Source organism: Megascapheus bottae, chromosome 17 (genome assembly GCF_031878675.1).
Source record: "Megascapheus bottae isolate mThoBot1 chromosome 17, mThoBot2.hap1, whole genome shotgun sequence".
Lineage (NCBI taxonomy): Eukaryota > Metazoa > Chordata > Mammalia > Rodentia > Geomyidae > Megascapheus > Megascapheus bottae.
Window position 1 is genome coordinate 29,742,441 of NC_143525.1, and position 24,351 is coordinate 29,766,791.

Below are 24,351 nucleotides of genomic sequence, written 5' to 3' on the forward strand. Positions count from 1 at the left end.
TATCTCATTCTCAGGCTCTTCTTATGTTCAGGTCCCAGCTAAAAGCAATCTTTTTGTATGTCAGACACACTTTATCTCTACTGTATATTCATCAGAGAAAGATTTTACTGGTATCATTTTATACGTAGAGAAATTTCTGACCATCAGCCCAAGTCACCCAAGGCAGAAAATATTGGCAGAACTGGGACAAGATCCCGTATCTCCTGACTGGAACCAGTGTTACACCTTCCCTTATTCACCTCTCTTTGGCTTTGTGGAGGAAAATCTATTATCAGTCTTTGTAGTCCTACTGAGTATACTTCAGCTTTTTCTGTTTCTTACTTTTTAAGAAATGTTACTTTCAGAGTTCTAGGTAAAATGGAAACACTAGAAACCATAATTCTTAGACACTATGCTTGTAATACAGTTGCCTTCCACAGCAACACCCTGAAAAAAGTAGTAGATCTTCTGGCCTATTTTACCTTTCATCTTTGCTTTTGTAAACTTTTATTTTGAGCATAGTTTGTTGTTGTTGTTTGCGTTTGTTTGTTTTTGCCAGTCCTGGGAGTTTGATTCAGGGTCTGAGCACCGTCCTTGGGCTTTCTCAAGGCTAGAGCTCTACCACTTGAGCCACAGTACCACTTCTGGCTTTTTCTATGTATGTGGTACGAAGGAATTGAACCCGGGTCTTCGTGCATGCTAGGCAAGCACTCTACCACTAGGCCGAACTCCCAGCCCCTATTTTGAGCATAGTTTTTAAATCCATTCAAAAGATCAGGATGCTTCAAGTCAATCTCATTTTGCTATTTTCACTAAATTTTTTCTATGTGCCTTTTATCTGTAGCCTAGATCTTCTATCATTAGTTAGAGTTAATGATATAGCATTTGTATAATTGTTTCTCACTTTACATGTTTGTTTTTTGTTTTTGTTTTTGTTTTTTGCCAGTCCTGGGCTTGAGCTCAGGGCCTGAGCAATGTCCTTGGACTTTCTCAAGGCTAGAGCTCTACCACTAGAGCCTCAGCACCACTTCGGGCTTTTTTCTGTGTATGTGGTACCAAGGAATCGAACCCGGGTCTTCATGCATGCTAGGCAAGCACTTTAACCACTAGGCCAAACTCCCGGCCCTCACTTTACATGTTTTGATTCCCTACTGTAATAGTTTTTCCACCTTTGTCTTACAGTTATATCAGCTTTAATAGTCCCTAGGTAGATGATTCTGGGATATGGTAGAGATTTTTTTTTTTAATTATATTTTATTGTCAGGATAAAGTACAAAGGGGTTACAGTTACATTCGTCAGATAGAGGGTAAATTACTTCTCAAACCTTGATACCCTTTATGGAAGAGGTTTTTGTGATTTTTGGTTAGTGATCTATCTAGCAGGACATTGTACACCCATCTCTCACTGTTTTGTGGTACTTTTCATGATGGACCCACCTATTCATTTGCACAGAAACGAGAGCAGAAAAAGGAGCTGGGTCATGTTAATGGACTGGTGGACAAATCTGGCAAACGGACTACATCCCCAAGCAGTGACAGTGACTTGTTGGACAGATCAGCTAGCAAAACTGAACTCAAGGCCATTGCCCATGCCCGGATCCTGGAAAGGAGAGCCAGCCGGCCTGGCACCCCCACATCCAATGCCAGCACCGAAACCCCCACCTCTGAGCAGAATGATGTTGATGAGGACATCATTGACGTGGACGAGGAGCCAGTAGCAGCAGAGCCGGACTATGTGCAGCCCCAGCTGAGGCGGCCTTTTGAGCTGCTGATTGCTGCCGCCATGGAGCGGAACCCCACACAATTTCAGTTGCCCAATGAACTGACTTGTACCACTGCACTACCAGGTTAGCTACACCATCATCATATCTCCTCTCCCATCCCAGCTTCCCCAGGGGATTATTTTCTAGCAAAAGAACAGTGTTGCGTGCAGAATAACTTGACTTTGTAGCCATTGTCTTACCTCCCCATTTCTGCTTCTGACTGTAGAGGTCTTTGAAGGTTTTAGCTATTGTAATAGGCACTCAATTTAACTTGATTTGCTGAATCTAACTGCTTTCCTCCCCTTCCCAATACTATCTCCTTTTTTAAAAAAAAATAGGCACTACATTCATGGGGTTCAAAAACTTAAAATATAAGCCTAATGTAGTAGTGTATACCTGTAATCTCACTAAAATACAGGATTGAAAAGCTCAAGACTAGTCGTAAGCTACATAACATGACCCTGTCTCATTTTTAAATTAATAGTTACAGCTGAATACATAGGAGTAGCTCAGTTGTAAAGTACTTACCTGGCATGTGATTGACAAGGCCATGTGTTTTTTTCACTGGGGGGGGGGTATAATACAAAGGCTTACAAGTTAAAATTTTCTCTTCTGCTCCCGTGTCTCCCTTCATACCTTTCACAGATATGGATCCTAGAGTTTTCTGTGCATGTATAAGCAAATACAGAAATATACTTGTATTTTCCCTTAAACAACATACTAGCTATACTGTTCTATACTTTTTTTAACTTCAATATATTCTAGAGATCTTAACGTATTATAGAATTTACTCCGAGTTTTGTTTTTGTTTGGGTTCCATAGTAGTCCATTGTACAGGTTTGACATTGAAGTTGTTCCTGTTTTTTTTGTTATTGATGTAGTACTTCAGCAAATAACTCTGTAAATACATCATTGTATATACTTGTAGATGTATGGGAATATATGTAAGATAATTCCTAATAGAATTTCTGGGTAGAGTTATTATTGGTAGATATCATCAAATTGTCCTTAAAAAAAAAAGTCATGGCTCTATTTGGTACATAAAGGTTCTTGAAAGCAAAACTGGAGCTGGGTCATGGTGGCTAATGCCTAAAATCCGGCCATACAGAAGGCTGAGAGCTGAGGACTGTGGTTTGAAGCCAGCATGGGTAGAATCGTCAGTAGTAATACTAGATAGAGTGTGGGTTAAGTGGTAGAGTATCAGCTGTGAACAAAAAATGCTGAACAAGAGTTCAAGCCGTGGTACCAGGACAGGAAAAAGAAAGAAAGAAAAAAAAATTGAAAGCCTAAAAAGGTACATATGAAATCAAGGCTTTTCCAATTTCTGTTAAAATGTGGTAAAAGCAGTCTTTTCCTCAGCTACCTCCACAGAATAATCCTTGACCCTTTGGCTTGGGCATTTATATTTCTTACATTTTCAGGATTTAACCTAGGCTTCTTATCACTTCATGGTTGTAAACATGTGATGTTTCTACCACAAAATAGGTAATTTATGCTCCTGATTATCACTTATCTCAAAGTCTGCCTTTTTTTTTTTCCTTTTTCCTATTCTTTTTTTTTCTCACTTGCTATCAGCCCTGCAGGCCTCCGAAAGGATCCATCTCTGGGCCATGGCACATGTTCTTGCTAAGATCTGTTCCTTTCACGTATGTTATTTCCGTATTCCAGGCAAGAAACTCTGAAGCCAGGGACAGTTCAGCACCACCAATCTCTTTTCTAGGTTCTAGCAAGAGAAGAAGAAAGGAGGAAACCACAGGGAAAAATGTTAAGAAGACACAGCACGAGTTAGATCACAATGGTCTGGTTCCCTTACCGGTCAAAGTCTGCTTCACGTGTAACAGGTATTTTTTTCTCTACAGAGGGACTCTTCTATCTATATTCAGCAAATGATACATTTTCTTTCATTCATTACCACTTCCAAACCATGTGTATTAAATTGGAAAGTGCATATTCTGATAGTATGAATACAAAGAGACTGACTAATGGATCCAAAACTCTTGTGTTAACAATTCCTTGAAGAACCATGGTGAGGGCTGGTAAAGTGCTAGCATTGAGCAAAAGAAACTCAGGGACAGTGCCCAGGCTTTGAGTTCAAGCCCCAGGACTGGGGGGTTGAGGGGGAATCTGAGGGCCAGGAGTTTGGCGTAGTGGTAGAGTGCTTGCCTAGCTTGAAGGACTAGGTTCAATTCCTTGGTACCACATGAATACAAAAGTGGTGCCATGACTCAAGTTGGAGAGCTCTAGCCTTGAGAAAACAGAAAACCCAAGGACTGTGCTCAAGTCCTAAGTTCAAGGCCCAGGACTGGCACCCAAAAAAAAAAATCTGAGTAAGTTCAAGTCCTGTTAATTGTGTTAATAGACTGGAATAAGAAGCATTAGCATGAGGCCTTAAAGCTGGAAGTAAGAATTCTTGCCAGCAGTAACATAAGTCCTGAAAAAGACAAGGTATTTTTCAATACCAAAAGATGTCTACAAGTAGTGGTACAAGTGTCTGTGATAGCTAGTGTACATTGGTACATTGGACCAAATGACTTCCAAAAGCCCCTGGACTACCCTAATTTTATCTTCCCTGGAACATTGATTTCCTTCAAATAGGACAAGGATCAGCTGCTTGAATTACTGAAGCTGGAATTGTTTTCTTGAGTTTATTAGGAATATATTTTGTGGTCAGAGATGAATAGCAGGAGTAAATAGAAGAGTAATAAAACATTACCACTAAGCACAGTGACTCAAATCTGTAATCCTGGCTACTTAGAGGGGGGCTGATATCTTAGGATCAAGGTTCAAAGCTAACCTGGACAAGGAAGTCAAGAAGATGCTTATCTTCCGCTAACCACCAAAAAAGCCAGAAGTAGAACTGTGGGGCTCAAGTAGTTAAAAGAAGCTCAGTGTAGTGCCTAGGCCCAAAATTCAAGCTCCGGAGCAATTTTTCAAAACAAATCAACAAAACAGCCAGGTGCCAATTACTCACACTTACAATTCTAATTATACAAGAGGCTGAGATCTAGAGGAGTATGTGCTTTAAAGCTATCCCAAGCAGAAAGTCTATAAGATGCCATTTCCAAAATAATGAGCAAAAGGCAAAGATAGGAGGTATGATTCTAGTGGTAGTGTCAAAAGCAAGCAAGTTGAGCAAATATGAGACCCTAAGATCACACTCTGGTACCAAAAAAAAAAGTTCCACCAGGAGCCAATGGCTCATGCCTGAAATTCCTGTAATTCTATCCCTAGCTACTCAGGAGGCAGACATTGGGAAGATAGTGGTTTGACACCAGCCCGTGCAAAAAATAGTTGAGACTACCATCTCAACCAGTTGCTAGATATGTGCCCATTGTCGCAGCTACGTGGAAGTCTGACATTGAAAAAAAAGATCTTGGGCCGGGAGTTTGGCCTAGTGGTTAAAGTGCTTGCCTAGCATGCATGAAGACCCGGGTTCGATTCCTGGCACCACATACATAGAAAAAAAAAGCCGGAAGTGGTGCTGAGGCTCAGGTGGTAGAGCTCTAGCCTTGAGAAAGTCCAAGGACAGTGCTCAGGCCCTGAGCTCAAGCCCAGGACTGGCAAAAAAAAAAAAAAAGAAAAAAAAAGATCTTGGCTTGAGGCCAGCCTAGACCGCCCCCCTCCCCCCCCAAAAAAAAAAGTAAAATCTCATCTCAAAAGAAAAGGCTGGGTTAATACACACATGTTAGCTATGGTGAGAAATACAGGATTGCCATCCAGAACAAAAATAACCAAAACTGGGACTGGGAGTTTGGCCTAGTCATAGAGTGCTTTCCTAGCATGCACAAAGACCCGGCTTCGATTCCTCGGTACCACATACTTAGAAAAAGTCAAAAGTGGTGCTAAGGCTCAAGTGGTAGAGCTCTAGTCTTGAGAAAGTCCAAGGACAGTGCTCAGGCCCTGAGCTCAAGCCCAGGACTGGCAAAAATAAATAAATAAATAAATAAACCAAAACTAAAAGGGCTAGAGGAATGGCTCAAATGATACTGCCCAACAAGTATGAAACTGTAAAACCCTGAGTTCAAATCCTAGTACCACCCCCCAAAAAAAATCTCTACACAGCAAAAACTTAAGGAAACTAGAGAATAATACATTAAAACTCAGCCGAGAGCTGCCACCAGTAACTCAAGCCTTTAATCCTAGCTATTCAGGAAGCTGAGATCTGAGCTCCAAAACCAGCCCAGGCAGAAAAACTCCCAAGATACCTATCTCCAGTTAACCAGCACAGAGTTAAAACTAGAGCTAGAATGCCAGCCTTGAGTGAAAAGACTTACATAAGATGGTGAAGCCCTGAGTTCAAGCTCTTGTACTGGTACCCACCCCCTACCCCCCCAAAAAAGAAATGAAGACAAACTGGATCCAGTGTATCTGAGGGATCTTAAGAGTATTGTGATTGTGGGGTGGATTGGTAGGTAGCCTTGAGCAGAAGAGCTCAGGGATAGTGCCCAGGCCCAGAGTTCAAGCCCCACCAGCAACCAAAAAAAATCTACCTATCTATATCTACCTATCTATATATTGTGATTGGGCTGGGAATGCCAGATGTGGTGCAATGGTTCAAGTGGTAGAGTGCTAGCCTTGAGCAGAAGCAGCTCGGGGACAGTGCTCAGGCCAAGTTCAAGCCCCAGGACGGATTTTTTAAAAAGAAGCAGGGGCGGGGAATTTGGCCTAGTGGTAGAGTGCTTGCCTAGCATGCATGAAGACCTGGGTTCAATTCCTGGGTACCACATACATAGAAAAAAAAAGCCAGAAGTGGTGCTGAGACTCAAATGGTAGACTCTAGCCTTGAGAAAGCTCAAGACAGTGCTCAGGCCCTGAGCTCAAGCCCAGGACTGGCCAAAAAAAAAAGCAGCCGCCCTGGCTCACACCTGCTGTAATCTTAGCTATTCAGGAGACTGAGATCTGAGGATCAAGGTTCAAAGCCAGCCCAGGCACTAAAGAGCATGAGATTCTTCTCTCCAATTAACCACTAGAAAATGGGAAGTTATAGCTCAAGGGGTAGGGCAATAGTCAAGCTGAAAAGCTCAGGGACAGCTCCCAGTCCCAGAGTTCAAGCCCCAAGACCCACCAAAAAAAAAAAAGAATATTGTGATTACAAATTATATTTAGAGCGAAGCATCAGAGGCTCGCACCTGTAATTCTGAAGTATGATGAAGATCCAGCCTGGGCAGGAAAGTATGTAAGACTCTCCAAAAGGCTGGAAGTAGAGCTGTGGTTCAAGTGGTAGAGCACTAGCCTTGAGCAAAAAGGCTCAGAGAACACAGGTCCTGAATTCAAGCCCCAAGACACATACAGAGAGAATTGAATTATATTTGGAGCTGGGAATGTGGCTTAGGGGTAGAGTGCTTGACTAGCATGCATGAGGCCCTGGGTTTGATTCCCCAGTACCATGTACATAGAAAAAGCCAGAAGTGGCACTGTGGCTCACGTGGTAAGAATGCTGAAGCTCGTGAATAGTGCCCAGACCCTGGCAAAAAGGGGGGGGGGGGCATTTTGCTTAAGGCCCCTCCTTACATGAGTGCATTCTAAAATCATTTTTCTTTTTTTATTCTTTTCTTTGGGGGGGAGGAGTGTCATGGGGCTTGAACTCTGGTCTGGGTGCTGTCCCTGAGCTCTTTAGCTCAAGGCTACCACCCTACCCTTGAGCCACAGCCCCACTTCCTGTTTTCTAGTGGTTAATTGGAGATGAGTCTCCCGGCTTGTTTTGCCTCAGCTGGCTTTAAATTGTGATCCTCAGATCTCTGCCACCTGAGTAGCTAGATTACTGGCGTGAGCCACCAGGCGCCCAGCTGTAACATCTTTCTTCTTTTCTTTCTTTCTTTTTCTTTCTTTCTTTCTTCCCCTCTTTCTTTTTTTCTTCTTTTGTGGGTTATGGGGCTTGAACTTGGCCTGGGTGCTATCCCTGAGCTCTTCAGCTCAAGGCTACTGCTCTACCTCTAGACCTGGGCATTGTCCCTGAGCTCTTCAGCCCAAAGCTACCGCCCTACCCTTGAGTCAAGCCCCACTTCCCATTTCCTAGTGGTTAATTGGAGAGAAGAGTCTCGGGTTCTTTTGTACCAGGGCTGGCTTTGAACCTTGATCTTCAGATCTTAGTCTCCTGAGTAGCTAGGATTACAGGTGTGAGCCACCACACCTGGATAAGGTCATTTTTCTACATCCTTTGGAGTAGTTAGTTCTGCCAAGCAGTAATTAAAGGTTGCTAGTGGATTTTTTTTATTAAGGTAGTTGTTCTCTTAAGGAATAGATGTCAGAGTGGAGCTGGCTGTCCTCCTCCAGTAAGTATTGCTCATTGATCACTCTTGTTCTGACAGCCACTTTAAGTATTGTCTAAATGAATGGTCACATCCCCACAAGACACATTCCTTTTAAAAGTGAAAGTAATACCTCCTTAATTCATCCATCAGGAATGTAACTAAACCATTGTGGGAAGGATATGTAGAAGAATATTGTTAAGATTAAGCAGGAGTTACTGTTCTACAGTGCAATGCAGGTCTCTTGCCATATCTTGCCACAAATTACATGTACACGCACGCACACATGTGTGCTCAATTATATTTATATAGGGGAGGGAGCTAAATAAATGGTAGACTTGTTTATCTAGCAAGCACAGGCCCTGAGTCAAACACCAGCACCACCCACACAGACACACAGAGAATTTTTTAAAATATATTTTGTTAATAAATACTGGTGGCTCATACCTGTGATCCTAGCCACTCAAGAGACCTAAGAATCACAGTTCAGAATTAGCTGGGGCAGGAACGTCTGTGAGACTCTTATCTCCAATTAAACCACTAGAAAACCAGAAGTAGAACTGTGACTCAAAGTAGTAGAAAGTAGCCTTGGGTGAAAAGGCACAAAGATAGTGCTCGGGCTGAATTCAAGCCCCATGACCAACCCTCCCTGTACCACAGTGCCCCCCACACCTGTGTGTGTGTACACGTATGTATGCATACATACATGCATGTATGTATAATTTGTTCTACTTTGTTTTTACACAGGAGTTGCCGAGTGGCCCCTCTCATCCAGTGTGACTATTGCCCGCTCCTGTTTCACATGGACTGCCTCGAGCCACCGCTCACTGCCATGCCTCTGGGCAGGTGGATGTGTCCAAATCACATTGAACATGTGGTGGTAAGCATAGCAGCATCTGATCAGTCCTCAACAGGCACAGCTGAGGTGTGGATGGACTGATCAGGTCAGCTTTTTGCCAAAGTTCACTCTGATCTTACAGATTCTGGTTTCATGCGGACTATTCTACTTAATTCTATTTTGACATGCCTCGGCTGTGCATTTTGTCTTTTCCTATAGTGCCTTGTTTTATTCCCACACACAGATTTAACCCACTAGTGCATAGTCGTTTGAATTAAGCAATTGATGTTACAACCCTAAAGGGATTCAGTCCCAACTTTAGAGAAACAAATGGTTGCCTTTCTGGAATATGTATGTCTTAGGCAGTAAGTTAGGTTCAAGATCCTCCTGCTTTTGTCTCACAATTGCTGGATTATAGACATGGACCACCACACTTGACCTTTTTTGTACTGTTTGTCTCTATAGTTATTTTAATAGGTATTGAATAAGTAAGTTATTGAATGAATGAATGAACTAGTGTGACCCTAGCCTTGAGGGTAAAAACCAAAGAGCATAAGACCCTAAGTTTAAACACACCAGTACCAGTACACGTACACACGGTCCCCATCAGAAAATGTAGGAGACAGGCAGACAGGCTGGGAGTTTGGCCTAGTGGTAGAGTGCTTTCCTAGCATGCGTAAGGACCAAGATTCGATTCCTGGGTACCACATACATAGAAAATGACAGAAGTGGTGCTATGGCTCAAGTGGTAGAGCCCAAGGACACACCCCCCAGCCCCCCGCTGCCAAAAAAAAAAAAAGGAAGAAAAAGAAAAGGAATGGAGCTGTGGCTCAAGGTAGTAGAGCACTAGTCTTGAGCAGAAAAAGCTCAGGGATAGCACCCAGGCCCTGAGTTCCAGCCCCATGAGTGACACACCCCCTCTCCCGCCCCTCCTTCCCCATAAAATGAAAAAAGTGAGGATGGGGTTGCCAGGTGCTAGTGTCTCACTTCTGTAATCCTAGCTACTTAAAGAGGCTGGGTTTTGAGGATATTGGTTCAAAGCCAAGCCATGCAGTAAGGTCTATAAGTCTCCTCTTTGCTCCAGTTGACCATCAGAAACCAGAAGTGGTGTTGTGGCTCAGAGTGGTAGAGCACTAGTGTCCTTGAGTGAAAAAAGCACAGGAACAGAACCAAGATCCTGAGTTCAAGCCCCATGACTGACCAAAAAATAAGAACTAGGGCCGGGAGTTTGGCCTAGTGGTTAAAGTGCTTGCCTCGCATGCACGAAGACCCAGGTTCAGTTCCTTGGTACCACATAAGTAGAAAAAGACAGAAGTGGTGCTGAGGCTCAAGTGGTAGAGTTCTAGCCTTGAGAAAGTCCAAGGACAGTGCTCAGGCCCTGAGCTCAAGCCCAGGACTGGCAAAAATAAGAACTAAATACAAATAAAAATAAGAAGCTGCTGGGCATGGTGGCTCATACCTATAATCCTAGCTACTCAGGAGGCTGAGATCTGAGGATCGAGGTTCAAAGCCAGCCCAGGCACAAAAGTCCATCAAACTCTTATCTCCAGTTAACCACCAGAAAACAAAGTGGTGCTGTGGCTCAAGTAGTAGGACAGTAGCCTTGAGCTGAAGAGCTCAGGAACAGTGCCCAGGCCCAGAGTTCAAGTCCCACAACCAACCAAAAAAAAAAGAAGAAAAACTGCTGGAGTAGACCTTTTGCTTTGAGCCAAAGTATCCAGAGGAAGGGGGAAAAGATTTTCCTTGTCTCTTTGCTTTCTGTAAACCACTATTCTAACAGGAGGCCATAGTTCTCCATGTAGGAAGATGTGGGTTTCTAAAGTGCCTTAGTGCCCTAGAAGCAGGAATCAGACAGGACACACAATATTCTGACCCATCTAGAAGCACAGCTCCTATGTAGGACATAGTCTTCGGCCTATGAGAAAGTCCTTTTCTGGAAAGGGAGTTGGGTCTCTGGAGAACTGAGGCCTGTAACATCCTCTAAAATATGTAGTGCTGGGAGGTCATGTGACAGTACTCTAAGCTGAAGTAAAAAATGATCAGGTAGAAATCTGAAGGAATTCTGAATGACACTTCTTAGCAAATTCCCTAATTGATAGCTTCTTTAAGCCTCACTGGGGAGTATGAGTATACTTGGTGGGCACTGGGCCCATAATCCTCACTAATAAGAAGCCTGAAATATGAAAGTCCTGGTTTGAAGTCCGTTTGAGCAGAAAAATCCCTGAGAATTTAGGGACTAACTCTTCTCCAGTGGTGGGGCTAAGAGTAGCGTATCGTATCATCTGTGTTCCTTCACCCGTTGCAAGGAATGTTGAAATCCTGTCTCAATGAAGAAATTCCCTTGTATAGTTTAGAGTTTCTGGGTTTTAAAACCCAGAACATGGAGTTAGCTGAAGAGGGCACCTGACCACATGATTCTTTCTGCTTTACACCTAGCTGAACCAGAAGAATATGACTCTGAGCAATCGGTGCCAGGTGTTTGATCGTTTCCAAGACACCATTTCACAACATGTTGTCAAAGTGGACTTCTTAAAACGAATCCACAAGAAGCATCCTCCTAACCGTCGTGTGCTCCAGTCTGTCAAAAGAAGAAGCTTGAAGGTAAGTCATAACCCAGTGCAGGCAAGATGGTAGACTCTTGTTGCCTTCATGGAACAGACAGAAATTCATTGTCCCAGTTTTACATGTAGGAAGGCTAAAACTCCAGAAGTTTGTTCTTTGTGTCTTAGGAAGTGATGAATATGATCTTATGTTTGAGAACAAGTGTTAGGAGTGTAAGAAACAAGTTCTTGTAGACTGGAACAAGTTCTAGTAGACTGCATCCTGTGATGGTCCCTGTCTGTGCCATCTGGTAAGATGAAGGCACAAGTGAATAAACAGATCAAACCATGTGAAAAATGAGGAGCTGTTCCCAGCTTGAGGAACTTTTAAGAGAAAAATATATTAACAAGTTATCAATCTTTATTTCCAGGCTGGTATTAATGTGTTAGCACCAGGGCTTCAAACTGTACAGTAGTATTATAACAATACCTAGCATCTCTTTGTACTTGACAATTGCTAACCGTGTCCACAGAGGATGAGACAAAGATTTCCTTTGTTCAAAAGCATCTGGTGCTTCTCATAAAGCATTCAGTCACCTCTTACAGTTAATCTAGAGGTTTTGTTGACACTTTATGCTCATCAATAAACTTGATCTCTCTGGAAAGCACAGCAAGCCATATATATCTATAGGAACCAGCAGTTCTCAAATATGGCCACTTGGTGGCAACCACACTTTAAACCTAATCACACTATTCTCAACACCTCCAGTGGGTGTCAGCTAGCAAGATACTATTGGAAATTGTATAACAAACTCTTAACTGGGTAAATATTTATGTTTCAGTGGAAACACAGTTTTCTAACATTAAGATGTTTTCCATTAGACTGGGATACTAGAGGTGACATCTGTCATATGTCAGTTTCATGGTTCTAAAAGTAATCCAAACTAATCCACCATGTAATTTGGAAGAGAGCCTAACTGAGGAAATAAAGAGGTCAGGAGGCTTGAATGAACCGTATCATTGTATCGTTCTCCCCAATCTTTATAAATATTCCTTTATTTGTTGAAGAAAATCAAGGTTATTGAACGGCCTGAAGGGCATTTTGTTCTTAGACAGTCAAGAGTGCAGTGAGGAGTGCAGTGCCATAGGACAGTGTCTTCATCTTTGATTATAGGTATACAGGTAAAATCTGCCAAAAACTTGATACTGGCATTAGGGGTTTCTTCCCTGTCTACTTTTTCACTGTTTCCCAAGAGGCAGCCTACAACTAACTCCCTTCTCTTTTTCCCATTGCTGGGTGTCTTAGAAAGCCCATGGTACTACTAGGTGATAACTCCAAACTCCATATTCCTTCCCTTTCTCCGCATATCCAAGTAAATATCCTGCCCAACCCATAGAAACCCCACACTCAACCTGACCAAGACCAAAAGTCTTCTGCCTCTAAGTCCACTGTACTCAGTTCTTATTTCAGTTAGTAACACATGGTCTCTAGCCAAGATTCTGAAGCCATTTTCAGCTCCTCTTATTTTCCCTTTATCTGCTTATAAGTTCCTTTTCAACTTCCAATTCAAAATCTCCCCAATCTCAGGTTCCTATCCTACTAAAATAAGCACTATTCCTGCACAGAGTAGTGTGATGTCTACATGTGTGCACAAGTGTGTGTGTGTGTGTGTGTGTGTGTGTGTGTGTGTGTGCCTTAAACATACCCATGTGGACCTGGTGTGTGGCCTAGTAGTAGAGTGCTTGCCTAGCATGCCCCAAGCTCTGGTTTTAATTCCTTGGTACCACATACACAGAAAAGCCAGACCTGATGCTGTGGCTCCAGTGATAGAGTGTTAGCCTTGAGAAAGCTCAAAGACAGTGCCAAGGCCCTAAGTTCAAGCCATAGGGCTGGCCAGGAAAAAAAAAAACAAAACTGTAGAATATCTCTGTTCGCATACACACAGTACCTCGATTGTGAGCTCCTTGTGGGCAAGGCTTTAATTTTATTTGTCTCTCGGGCTTGGAACAGTTCTAGGTTTAAGAGGTACTCAATAAATGTAGGTTGAATGTATGAGTGTTTGCTTCTGTGTAGTTTTCATTCTTACATGATGTGAGTCAGAGTGAGACTTCTATCTTTGTGCAACAAAGATGTCTAATTGTTTCTTAAGTCATAAATGAATATATGATAAAAACTAGCATTGTTCCTCATGCTGAGCATTTCCATTAAGAATGTGACCTCATTTAACTTTTTCACTTATTAGATACTACTCACCCATTTCAAAAATCGGACACTGGGTAATAGGAACGTAAAATACCACACAAACATTGTCCATTATCAGTCTTACATAGTTAAAACAAAGCAGCATACAGTGATTTCTGGGTTCTGCAGGCCTTGGACATAGATGAAAAAATGTGAGGACCATGCCGTCTGTTTCTATTGTTGTATCTTTTTAGACCAGTATGCTGCCGTATCAAAGGGGTTGCAGAACAGTTGCAGCACCCTAAGCTTCTTTGTCCTTAGTAGCCCCAAGGTGCCACACCGCATTATACCAAGAAAGAATCACTTGGGCATATTGGTACTATCTCTCTTTCCTTCTTCCTTCTATTCTGAACAGGTTCCTGATGCTATCAAATCTCAGTATCAGTTTCCACCTCCTCTCATTGCACCTGCGGCCATTCGGGATGGGGAGCTGATCTGCAATGGGATCCCTGAGGAATCACAGACACACCTTTTGAACTCTGAGCACTTAGCCACCCAAGCAGAGCAGCAAGAGGTGAGTGAAGGCAAAGCTGGGATTCTGAACCCAAACTTCCAGCCATCTCACCAGATCTTTTATTGGAAGCAGCCTCTGTGTCTGTTACTTCCATCTCCACCCCATTCTCACCCTAACCCCTCAAGAGTTGAGTATTCCACAGAAAATCTCTGGCTCAGATCCCAAAGACAAGTAAGAGAACAACAGTTGACCAGGCTGCTCCTCTCCATTGGTCCTCCAGTGCTGCAAGCCGGGCAGATCTATATTGTAGGAAGAGAGTAGACCTGGCCAGGTATTTGTACACCTATAATCCCATCAGTCAGTAAGTAGGCTAAAACAGGAGGATTGAGAATTTAAGGCCAACTGGGCTATATAGTAAGACCTTATCCCAAAAGAGAGGAGGGCGGGGAGAAAAACCAGTAAGGGAGAGCCATAATGAATGCATGAGTTGAGTTAGAGAGAGCCCTAGAAAGGTTAGGTGATAGTGTTGTACACAAAACAGGTGCTGGGATACCTGCTGAATATTGGTCACAAGGTGAGCCTTATGGCAGAGCCAAAATGGGAATCCCAATCTCTTCTGACCATGGTGTTGCCTGCTGAGTATATCAACAAGTTTTGCTTGGAAAGAGAAATGGAATCCTACCAGGAGTCAAGCCTACCCTTTCTGGTCATTCACGATGGGACATTGGAAACAGTGCTTGTTTGCTCTGCTGTAGCCATGGCCGCAGTGGCAGGATGGACCAGCGCCTCCCAGGCCTCTCACCCTCCTCTCCTCTCCTCTCCTTCCATTGCAGTGGCTCTGTAGTGTTGTTGCGCTCCAGTGCAGCATATTGAAACATTTATCTGCTAAGCAGATGCCTTCGCATTGGGACTCTGAACAGACAGAGAAGGCTGATATTAAGCCTGTTATTATGACTGACAGCTCAATCACCACCTCCCTGCAAACTGCTGACAAGGCACCTACACCTTCCCACTACCCCTTGTCCTGCCCCTCAGGGATTAACACTCAGAATTCCCTGAGCTGCTCTCCACCCCACCAGCCCTCAGCCCTAGAGGACATAAGCTGCAGTTCTTGTGCAGAAAAATCCAAGAGAGTCCCTTGTGGGACTGCCAACGGGCCAGTGAACATGGAGGTGAAAGCCAATGGCCCGCACCTCTACAGCAGCTCCACTGATTCCACGGACCCCCGGCGACTTCCAGGCGCTAACACCTCCCTACCAAGCCTCTCACACCGGCAAGGCTGGCCCCGGCCCCTCACACCACCAGCCGCTGGGGGGCTTCAGAACCACACCGTCGGCATTATTGTGAAGACAGAGAATGCCACTGGCCCCAGTTCTTGTCCCCAGAGGAGTTTGGTTTCTGTCCCAAGCCTACCCCCTTCCATTCCCAGCTCTTGTGCCAGCATCGAGAACACCAGCACTTTGCAAAGAAAGACTGTCCAATCACAGATAGGACCTCCGTTGACAGATTCAAGGCCTCTGGGCTCACCCCCAAATGCCACCCGGGTGCTTACTCCCCCACAAGCAGCAGGAGACAGTATCTTGGCCACAGGAGCCAACCAACGATTCTGCTCACCAGCTCCATCATCAGGTAAGTGCTCCTCAGCCTCAGTGATTTGGAATGATTTTTTTGTTCTTTCTAGTATATGAAAACTTAGAATTCCAAAGTATTTACACTGCTTGAATACTTGAGATGACTTCAATCTCTATATTATTTGTCTTCCTATATTTCTATAATAAAAGAAAGACATTCGGTTGCTTGAGCACCAAAAGCTTAATTGTTCTTTAAGATGATCTACCAAGTCAGTGTCAGGACTAGAACTGCAGCCTGGGTCTCCTCACTCCCCATCTTCCAAGCCTAATTTTCTTTCTGTCTTTTAGAAGGCAGTATACTCTGGAACCATTGGGGTTGGCCTGAGGTTCTGGATAACAGCCTCAGTGTTTTGTGATCCATACAACAACACTTGATGCAGATTCTCAGAGGCAGCTGTTTGAGAAACTTCCTTCCATGTTGAGGAAGAACTAAAAGCAGCACTTTCAGAATAGCAGCAGAGTAATTCTAGCTACTCAGGAGGCTAAGATCTGAGGATCAAGGTTCAAAGCCAGCCCAGGTACTAAAGACTGAGAGACTCTTATCTCTGGCTAACCATTAGAAAAATGGAAAGTGGGACTGAAGCTCAAGAAGTAGGGTGGTAGCCTTGAGCTGAAGAGCTCAGGGACAATGCCCAGGACCAGAGTTCAAGCCTCATGACCAACTGGGGGGGAAAAAAAAGCTGCAGAGTACAGTATCCAAAGTGATTGTTCTAGCTGAGAAGTTTGCCCTTAGTTCACATGTCAAAGAGTAGTCCTTTTAAGTCTGTTTGACCCAATGTGGACCTGTTCTCTCAGTTTTCCTCAGTTAGCATTTAAGATCTTGAGGTTGCTCGCCCTGGCATCTGAACCAGATCTGCACTGAAGCCAGCCTCCTAGTCTGTTAGAAGTCTCGGGTACCAGGTGATTGAATTCTCTGCATGGGAGCTCCCAGGTTGGCCCTGTTTGGGGGCTATTATCCTGTGTATTTTATGCTAGTATGGATAGATTTTGCACACACCATCATTCTTCAGCAGGCATAGTAAGTACAGGTGCTATATCTGTAAGGCAAGAGCTGGGTGCCACTGACTCACACCTATAATCCTACTCAGGAGGCTGAAATCTGAGGATCACAATTGTGTGAGACTCTTATCTCCAGTTAACCAGTTAAAAGCCAGAAGTGGCACTGTGGCTTATAGTGGTAGAGCACTGACCTGAGCAGAAGAGCTCAGGAACAGCACCAAGACCCTGAGTTCAAGCCCCATGACTGACCAAAAAAAAGAGTAGAGGCAGCAGAGGTAGTCACAGTCCCAGAAATGAAGCTACCTCATCACTTTGCCCAGAGAGTGGGTTACAATTGTATTAAGTGCTCTGGAAACTCCTACGTGCCAGGTTACATTATTCCATCTGCCCATCCTCACCACGCGTTTTTAGCTCTAGGAGTTCCAGAGCCTATGGGTTGAGAATCAAGAAGGGAACATCATCTGGGGTCCGAAATCCAGACCTGTTTCAGCAGTGGGGGATTGGACCGGTAGGTTTCCCTCAGGCGACGTAAGTAACAGTCTTCCTGCTCCATCCCCAGATGGCAAGGTCAGCCCCGGCACGTTATCCATAGGAAGCGCTTTAACCGTACCCTCTTTCCCAGCCAACTCTACTGCCATGGTGGACCTCACCAATTCACTTCGAGCATTTATGGATGTCAATGGAGGTGAGTGAGCGAGTGAGTGAGCGAGCAAGCGAGCAAGCAGCTATGGTGAACGTGGTGTCTCTGGGCAGCATTCAGCTCATTTTAAAGGAAGAAAATGGGCACTAATTTCAGAGGGTTAGGGAGATGAGACAGAGGGTTATGATCCCGCTTCTGTACATTTGTACAAATTCATAATCATCAGTGAAGGATGAACCAGTGAGAAAGAGTCACTGCAGGCAAGTCATCTGGACTTGCAAAACAAAATGAGGAGCATTGTTTCCAAAGTCAAGGAAAACACAAAAGATCTTGATTGCCATGCAAAGGATGGGTAGAAAAGCCAAGTCTTTATCAGACATCTAAATGCTCCCCTATAGACAGGCAAGTCTCCCAAAATTAGTTTTCCCTGACTACAGGAGGCCTCTCCAACCGGCTTCACTGGGGCTCTCTTAATGCAGATGGCAAGCTACATGCCCAGCTCCAGTTCTTTAAACTACTCTATACTCTGTTTGAACCAAAATGATTTGGCTGGACTGTTTACCCTTTAAATTCCACATCCTATTTTCATCTCAGCTTTTTAATCTTTTTCTCTTTGTTAATAGAAATTGAAATAAATATGCTGGATGAGAAGCTGATCAAGTTTCTGGCCTTGCAGAGAATACATCAGCTTTTCCCTTCCCGGGTCCAACCTTCACTGGGCAGTGTTGGGACGCATCCAGCAGCTTCCGGAGGCCACCACACAGAAGGTTCGCATGCATATACCTGCCACCCCACCATCAGATCTTCCATCTGGGGTGTGCGAATGACCACCTTGCCTTCCATGGAGAATCTCAGTAGCTTAGAGGTTTTTTTGCCAGTCTTTTTTTTTTTTTTTTTTTTTTTGCCAGTCCTCAGGCTTGAACTCAGGGCCTGGGCACTGTCCTTGGGCTTTCTCAAGACTAGGCTCTACTACAGGTGCCACATGTATGTGGTACCAAGAAATAAAACCCAGGTCTTCATGCATGCTACACAAGCACTCTACCACTAGGCCAAATCCTGGCCCCTCAGTAGCTTAGATCTTGTATGTCTTTGATAAGCTTAATTTAAAAAAAAAAAATCACCATAGTTTTTTGTTTTTTGTTTTTTGTTTTTTCCCTCAGCAGGAATGAGATGAGAGAGCCCCAGCTCTCTGATCAGACTCAAAGCAGTCTTCCATAATTCTTTTATACCAGTCCACTGTGAGACACAGCAAAGCAGACACTGGTGCTTGGGGAGGCAAGGGGGTACTTTCTAAACAGTTGCTTTCTAATTGATCTAGAAGGGTTTCCCAAGACAGACTCTTGAGTTCAAAAAGAGAAATAGAATAATAGTGGGTAAGATAGCTATTCTTGAATTTTGCTTGGTTTTCTCTCAGTATCAGCCCTTAAGAGCTTAGAGTATGGTAACCAGAGTAGCAATAGCAGCATTTCCTGAAACTCCCACACTCAGCTAATTCAGAATCTGCTAACTCCACCCCCCACACACACACACCTTTTTGGGGGCTGGGGATTGAATCCAGAGCTTCGTTTCTATTAAGTCAACCACTGAGCTATATACCCATCTCAGAATCTGCGTTTTAACAAAATACATAGGTGATTCATGTGTACATTAAAGTTTGAGAAACACTGGTCTATGCCTTCTGTTTTTCTGTGTTCTCCCTTTAGGGTCTCCTGGAATGTCCCTGGTAAGCTATTCCAGCAGTCCAGGTACTAGTGCTAGTGCCCTTGAATCCTGTGACCATGTCCAAATAAAGGTTGGAAATGTGGTTGGGCGAGAAGGACTCTCCCTAAAGCAGTTCAGTGTCAGTTGTTAGTTTGCAAACATGACTCATCCATTAAGACTTCTTCCAGGCAGGACCCAAACATCCAGGTTTTGTTGGTTTGTGTTTGGGTCACAGGTTCTGAGTTTCTGAATGATCCTATTGTGTTTGTCTTGTAGTGCAAAGGAAGGAGGTACAGGCCCGAGCTGTGTTCTACCCCCTCTTAGGGTTGGGAGGAGCTGTGAACATGTGCTATCGAACCCTCTACATCGGGACAGGTGAGCCAGCCAGGAAACCAGGAGATGCACTAGGCTAGAGAAGGGTGAGACCAGCTTTTTCCAGAGTTAATTGGTTTAACCTAGAGGATATGCAACACATAAGAGATTAAATCAGGACAATCCAGTACTTCTCTGGAGTGTATCATTTGCTCTGTGGCATATGACATCAATAATCACTCTGGCTGCTGCTGGAAGGTATCTGAAACAGTGGAAAGACCCATGCCTTTCACTGAAAAGGGACAATTCTCACCTGCCCAGCACCCACCTTATGTGCTCATAGAGGTAGCCATCCCCTCCAGTGGCTCCCTCTTCCTCTGGGCAGCAGCCCAGATAAGCTACAAGGACAGCTGTTAGCAAAGGTCTTGAGGTCTCTTAGCACCCACCCAGAAGCTAACTCCCTCGCCTCCCCACATATCCACCTTACAGTCTTCTGCATTCCTTTTCCTCTCCTGCCACTCTGCAGGAGCTGACATGGATGTGTGCCTTACAAACTATGGTCACTGTAACTACGTGTCCGGGAAGCACGCCTGCATATTCTACGATGAGGTGAGGGACGGAGATGGGGTGGGAAGGAGCTTTTCCCAACCTGAAACCTCTTCTTGGTAACTAGGTTTTTGTTTGGTGCCCTTTCTGAGATAGACTAAGGGCTGGAGGGTTCTTCCTGTCTCAGTGTGAAGGTTCCATGGCTAGCAGAAAGGCTAGCTTGTTTTGTTATGTTTTTTCTTTGTTTTTGTTTTATTTTATACTGGTAGGTTTTTTTGTTTTGTTGATAGTAGGGCTTGAACTCTGGGATTGGACACTGTCCTTTAGTTCTGCTCAAGTCTATCACTTACCACTTGATCATAGTGCCACTTTTTTTTTTTTTTTTTAATACTGATACTTTTAAATCAAAGCTTCACAGTTGTTAGACAGGAGGTCTACCACTGAACCATACCTGGAGTTCCTTTTTTTTTTTTTTTTTTTTTTTTTTTTTTGTGTGTGTGTGTGTGTGTGTGTGTGTGTGTGTGTGTGTGTGTGTGATGGGGCTTAAACTCTGGGGCTGGGCACTGTCCCTTAGCTCTTCAGCTCAAGGCTACCGCCCCACCCTTGGAGCCACAGCCCCACTTCCTGTTTTCTAGTGATTAATTAGAGATAAGAGTCTCAAAGTTCTTTAGTGCCTGGGTGGCTTTGAACCACAATCCTCAGATCTCAGCCTTTTGAGTAGCTAGGATTACAGGTGTGAACGAACACACACACACACACACACACACACACACACACACACACACACATGCCTAGCTCTGGAGCTCTTTTTTCTAGTGGTTATATTTAGATAGAATATAGAGTCTAGCTTTTTGTCCAGGAATGTGCTTGGACAATAATCTGCCTATTTTAAGTTTCCTACTGTAGCTGAGATGGCGGGTGTATGCTACTACACCCAGCATCTGTTTCAACTTGAGTCTCAGACTTTGCTATCAGAGTTGGCCTGAAACCTCAGTCCTCTTGATCTCAGCCTACCATGTGGCTGGGGTAACAGATATGTAATTCTGCATCCAGCTGTTGGTTGAGGATGGGTCACTATAAAAACTTTTTTTTTTTTTTTTTTAAACCAGGCTGGTCTGAACCCACAGTCCTGATTTTGGCCTTCCAAATAGCCTAGCATTACAATATTAGCAGCTGTACCTAGCTAGGGCTAACTTTTCTGTTAAGATTGGTCAGCACACAGCAGAGGGAGCCTAGGCTCCCACACCACACCAGAGGAGTGGCCAGTATGGAAGGAAGCTATGTGATGTATCTGAGTTTTGTTATTCTCGTGCTAGTGAAGGCCCCAGTGCTGAGGAGGCAAGAGAAGGGGTAGGGGTAAGCAGAGGCTGTGGGGTCACTAGGAAAGTAAGTTGTCACAGGAGGGGATTCTTGAGCCCCATTCTGAAAGGGTGAAACTGTGATTGAGAAAGAATATGAGCACCTTCTGGGACATAAGGAGCTGCTTCTCCTTGTGTCCTCTTTCTCCTTAGCCTCAGGCCTCATATAGCAGACCACACATCTTATCTCCCCTCCTCCTCCTCAGAATACCAAACATTATGAGCTGTTAAACTACAGTGAGCATGGGACAACGGTGGACAATGTGCTGTATTCATGTGACTTCTCTGAGAAGACCCCGCCAACCCCCCCAAGCAGTATTGTTGCCAAAGTGCAGAGTGTCATCAGTAAGTTGGAGCAGAGTCCTGTGGCCACGAAGCTAAGACCACAGTCACGGTAGTGGTGCCCTGCTGCCATAACCTGTGTTCTCTTGCCTTCCCAGTCCCATTGGTCAAGTTCTCCTTGCTGATGGGCCCAGGGAAGTCACTGAGAAGCAGATGCCAAATATCCACTATCCACACATATTTCAGACTAGACTTGCGGACTGCAGATTCCACCAGCCCTTTCTGAACATCCCCCACCCCCTGGTTATGAGGCAGTTGGAATGGGGAGAGGTGGGACCCACTTCCACCAAACAACCCAGATAGGTCAATACTCCTTGTTCCTCTCCTATGACCATCCCCCTTTTTCTCAGGGCGTCGCCGGCACCAGAAACAAGATGAAGAGCCAAGTGAGGAGGCAGCCATGATGAGTTCCCAGGCCCAGGGACCCCAGCGGAGACCCTGCAATTGCAAAGCCAGCAGCTCGAGCTTGATTGGGGGCAGTGGGGCCGGCTGGGAGGGTACGGCCTTACTGCACCATGGCAGCTACATCAAGCTGGGATGCCTGCAGTTTGTCTTCAGCATCACTGAGTTTGCGACCAAACAGCCCAAAGGCGATGCCAGCCTACTGCAGGATGGGGTCTTGGCTGAGAAGCTATCTCTCAAGCCCCACCAGGGCCCTGTACTGCGCTCTAACTCCGTTCCCTAGGGCTAGTAGCTATCCTGCCACTGGCCTGGACACCGATCCAAGACTCCTGCAATGCAAAAATGTACACAAACCAAGCCCGGGTGTTTTCTATACCAGAAACCCTTCGACTACAATCTTTGCATGAAATGAAGAAAACCTTTTGACTTTTTTAAAACTCCTTTTTCTTTTCTCAAGTTTTAGGGGGCATTTGCACATATATTTGTACTCAACATTTCATGGGAAAGCGGCAGACCGAGCTGAGGAACAGTGTGGGCAGGGAGGGGAAGGCCGTGGTGTGGACACTTCCTCCAACACAAACCCTCCCCCCCACCACTCCCCTCCCCCCCTCGCCCGCCCGCCTACCCACCGTTGTAAAATAATCAGAAACTTGTTCTATTTTGTGGCAGTGACAATAGTTTTATATTAAAAGAAAAAATACAGTTTTCATACAGCAAAATCTATACAATATCATTGTTTTATTTAATATAAAGATCGCTACCCACCCTCCTTCCATGGCTCCCACCCTCCAAGTTATTTTCCCTTTCTGCAGCGGTTGCACTAAGGTAGCTACTGTGTATTATGGACAAATGAGATGAATTCTTTTTCTGGCTGTCCATCTATTTTATTTCAAATAAGGAAAAGTGTATTTGGATTTTGTGTAAATACATCTAGTGATGACCTTTTTTCAATGTTTTTAAAAACTGTGTACAGTACTACATGTGGTAGAGCGTTTTCTCAAATTGTCTATTGTAGCAAAAGCGTTTTTGTCGTAAACCTGTTTTGTCTCTTTTTGTTCTCTTGCCACTTCTCTCCTCTCCCTCCCACCCCTGCCTCCCTTTTCTTTCCCCCACCCCCACAATTAGTACCAATGTACATAGTAATTGTAATGTTTTAGACTTTACAGAAACTTTCCTGTATTCTGTATATAAAAAACGAAAATACTCCAAATTATGTTTTCTGCCTGTCTGTCCTACCTGTCATCACCCTTGGAGGGAAACTGCCCTGAGATCTGGGTCTAAGGGGTGTCAAGAGGGGAACTCTTGGAACAAATCTCTTAGTCATGAAGCAAAGCTTGAGAGTGAGGGGAGGCATTAGATGAGTGAGCCGAAGCTGAGCAGAAAACAATGGAAGGGTGAGTGGTACTTCCCTGGAGAATCCTAATAGAGTAGGATCTGGTCCAGAGTCTGGACCAATTCTAGATAGAGTGACTTAATCCTAACTAATCCACTGCTGTTCCCATCAGGAAACCAGTACTATATTACCTCAGTTCTCAAGTTCTGGGCCCCCTCATGAAACCAAGCTCCTTTTACTCTTCCAGACTTTGGTGAAAGGCATTCTCTGGGCAGTTCTTCGTGAGGACAGTTTCCTTGCTAGGAAACTGCCAGCACTATTTGACTAAAGAAAATGTATTTGTGTATTAGGATTTGCCTTGGTTTAGAAAATAATGCTGCATTCACAGCACTGTATGTAATTGCACTATCCACAGTGTGGCTAAATAGGAAGCCTCCCTGATACTCTACCATCTGCCCTGGTTGCCATCTACCCATCTAATTTTGTCTCCACTATTGCTACCTGTGCCTGAAAGGGCTTCTCAACTCCTTAAAGGCAGAAGCTTTGAATTTTTTTTATTTTTTATTTATTTTTGTCCATTGTGGGACTTGAACTCTGGGTCTGGGTGTTGAACCCTTCAGCTCAAGGCTACCGCCCTACTCCTAGAGCCACAGCACCACTTCCAGTTTTCTGGTGGTTAATTAAGAGTCTCACGGATTGTGAGTGCCTGAGCTGGCTTTGAACCTCGATCCTCACATCTCAGCCTCCTGAGTAGCTAGGCTTACAGATGTGACCCACTGCGCCCAGCTTCCACTCAGAATTAACAAGTTATTGATGGGCAAACCAAGTGCAGAAACAGGTGCTAAATCACCTCTTGGCTTCCTCAGTCAAATTCCTGCAATGTTCCTTGGCCATGGATGCCCTCACACACGACTCCCTAGCTGCCCTTAACCCATCTTACACACATACAGCCATAGTAACCCGCTGAGTAATGGAGCACCTTTACCTATTTTTACCACTCATTCCAGAAGCAAATCTCCTACT

General features: G+C 44.3%; 1 protein-coding gene across 1 annotated transcript in view; it reads left to right on the top strand.

Annotated features, from left to right (window-relative positions):
* The window catches only part of Phf12 (PHD finger protein 12), a 51,958-nt gene extending 28,763 nt beyond the window's left edge, over positions 1-23,195 (top strand). Inside the window, exons 4-15 of the mRNA XM_090350564.1 lie at positions 1,433-1,826; positions 3,463-3,583; positions 8,738-8,870; positions 11,265-11,429; positions 13,966-14,124; positions 14,898-15,693; positions 17,254-17,379; positions 17,958-18,101; positions 19,312-19,410; positions 19,874-19,956; positions 21,458-21,596; positions 21,944-23,195. Coding sequence (XP_090206690.1) covers positions 1,433-1,826; positions 3,463-3,583; positions 8,738-8,870; positions 11,265-11,429; positions 13,966-14,124; positions 14,898-15,693; positions 17,254-17,379; positions 17,958-18,101; positions 19,312-19,410; positions 19,874-19,956; positions 21,458-21,596; positions 21,944-22,278 — 2,694 coding nt within the window. The 3' untranslated portion in view covers positions 22,279-23,195. The remainder of the gene's footprint in view (positions 1-1,432; positions 1,827-3,462; positions 3,584-8,737; positions 8,871-11,264; positions 11,430-13,965; positions 14,125-14,897; positions 15,694-17,253; positions 17,380-17,957; positions 18,102-19,311; positions 19,411-19,873; positions 19,957-21,457; positions 21,597-21,943) is intronic.
* The last annotated feature ends 1,156 nt before the right edge of the window (positions 23,196-24,351 follow it).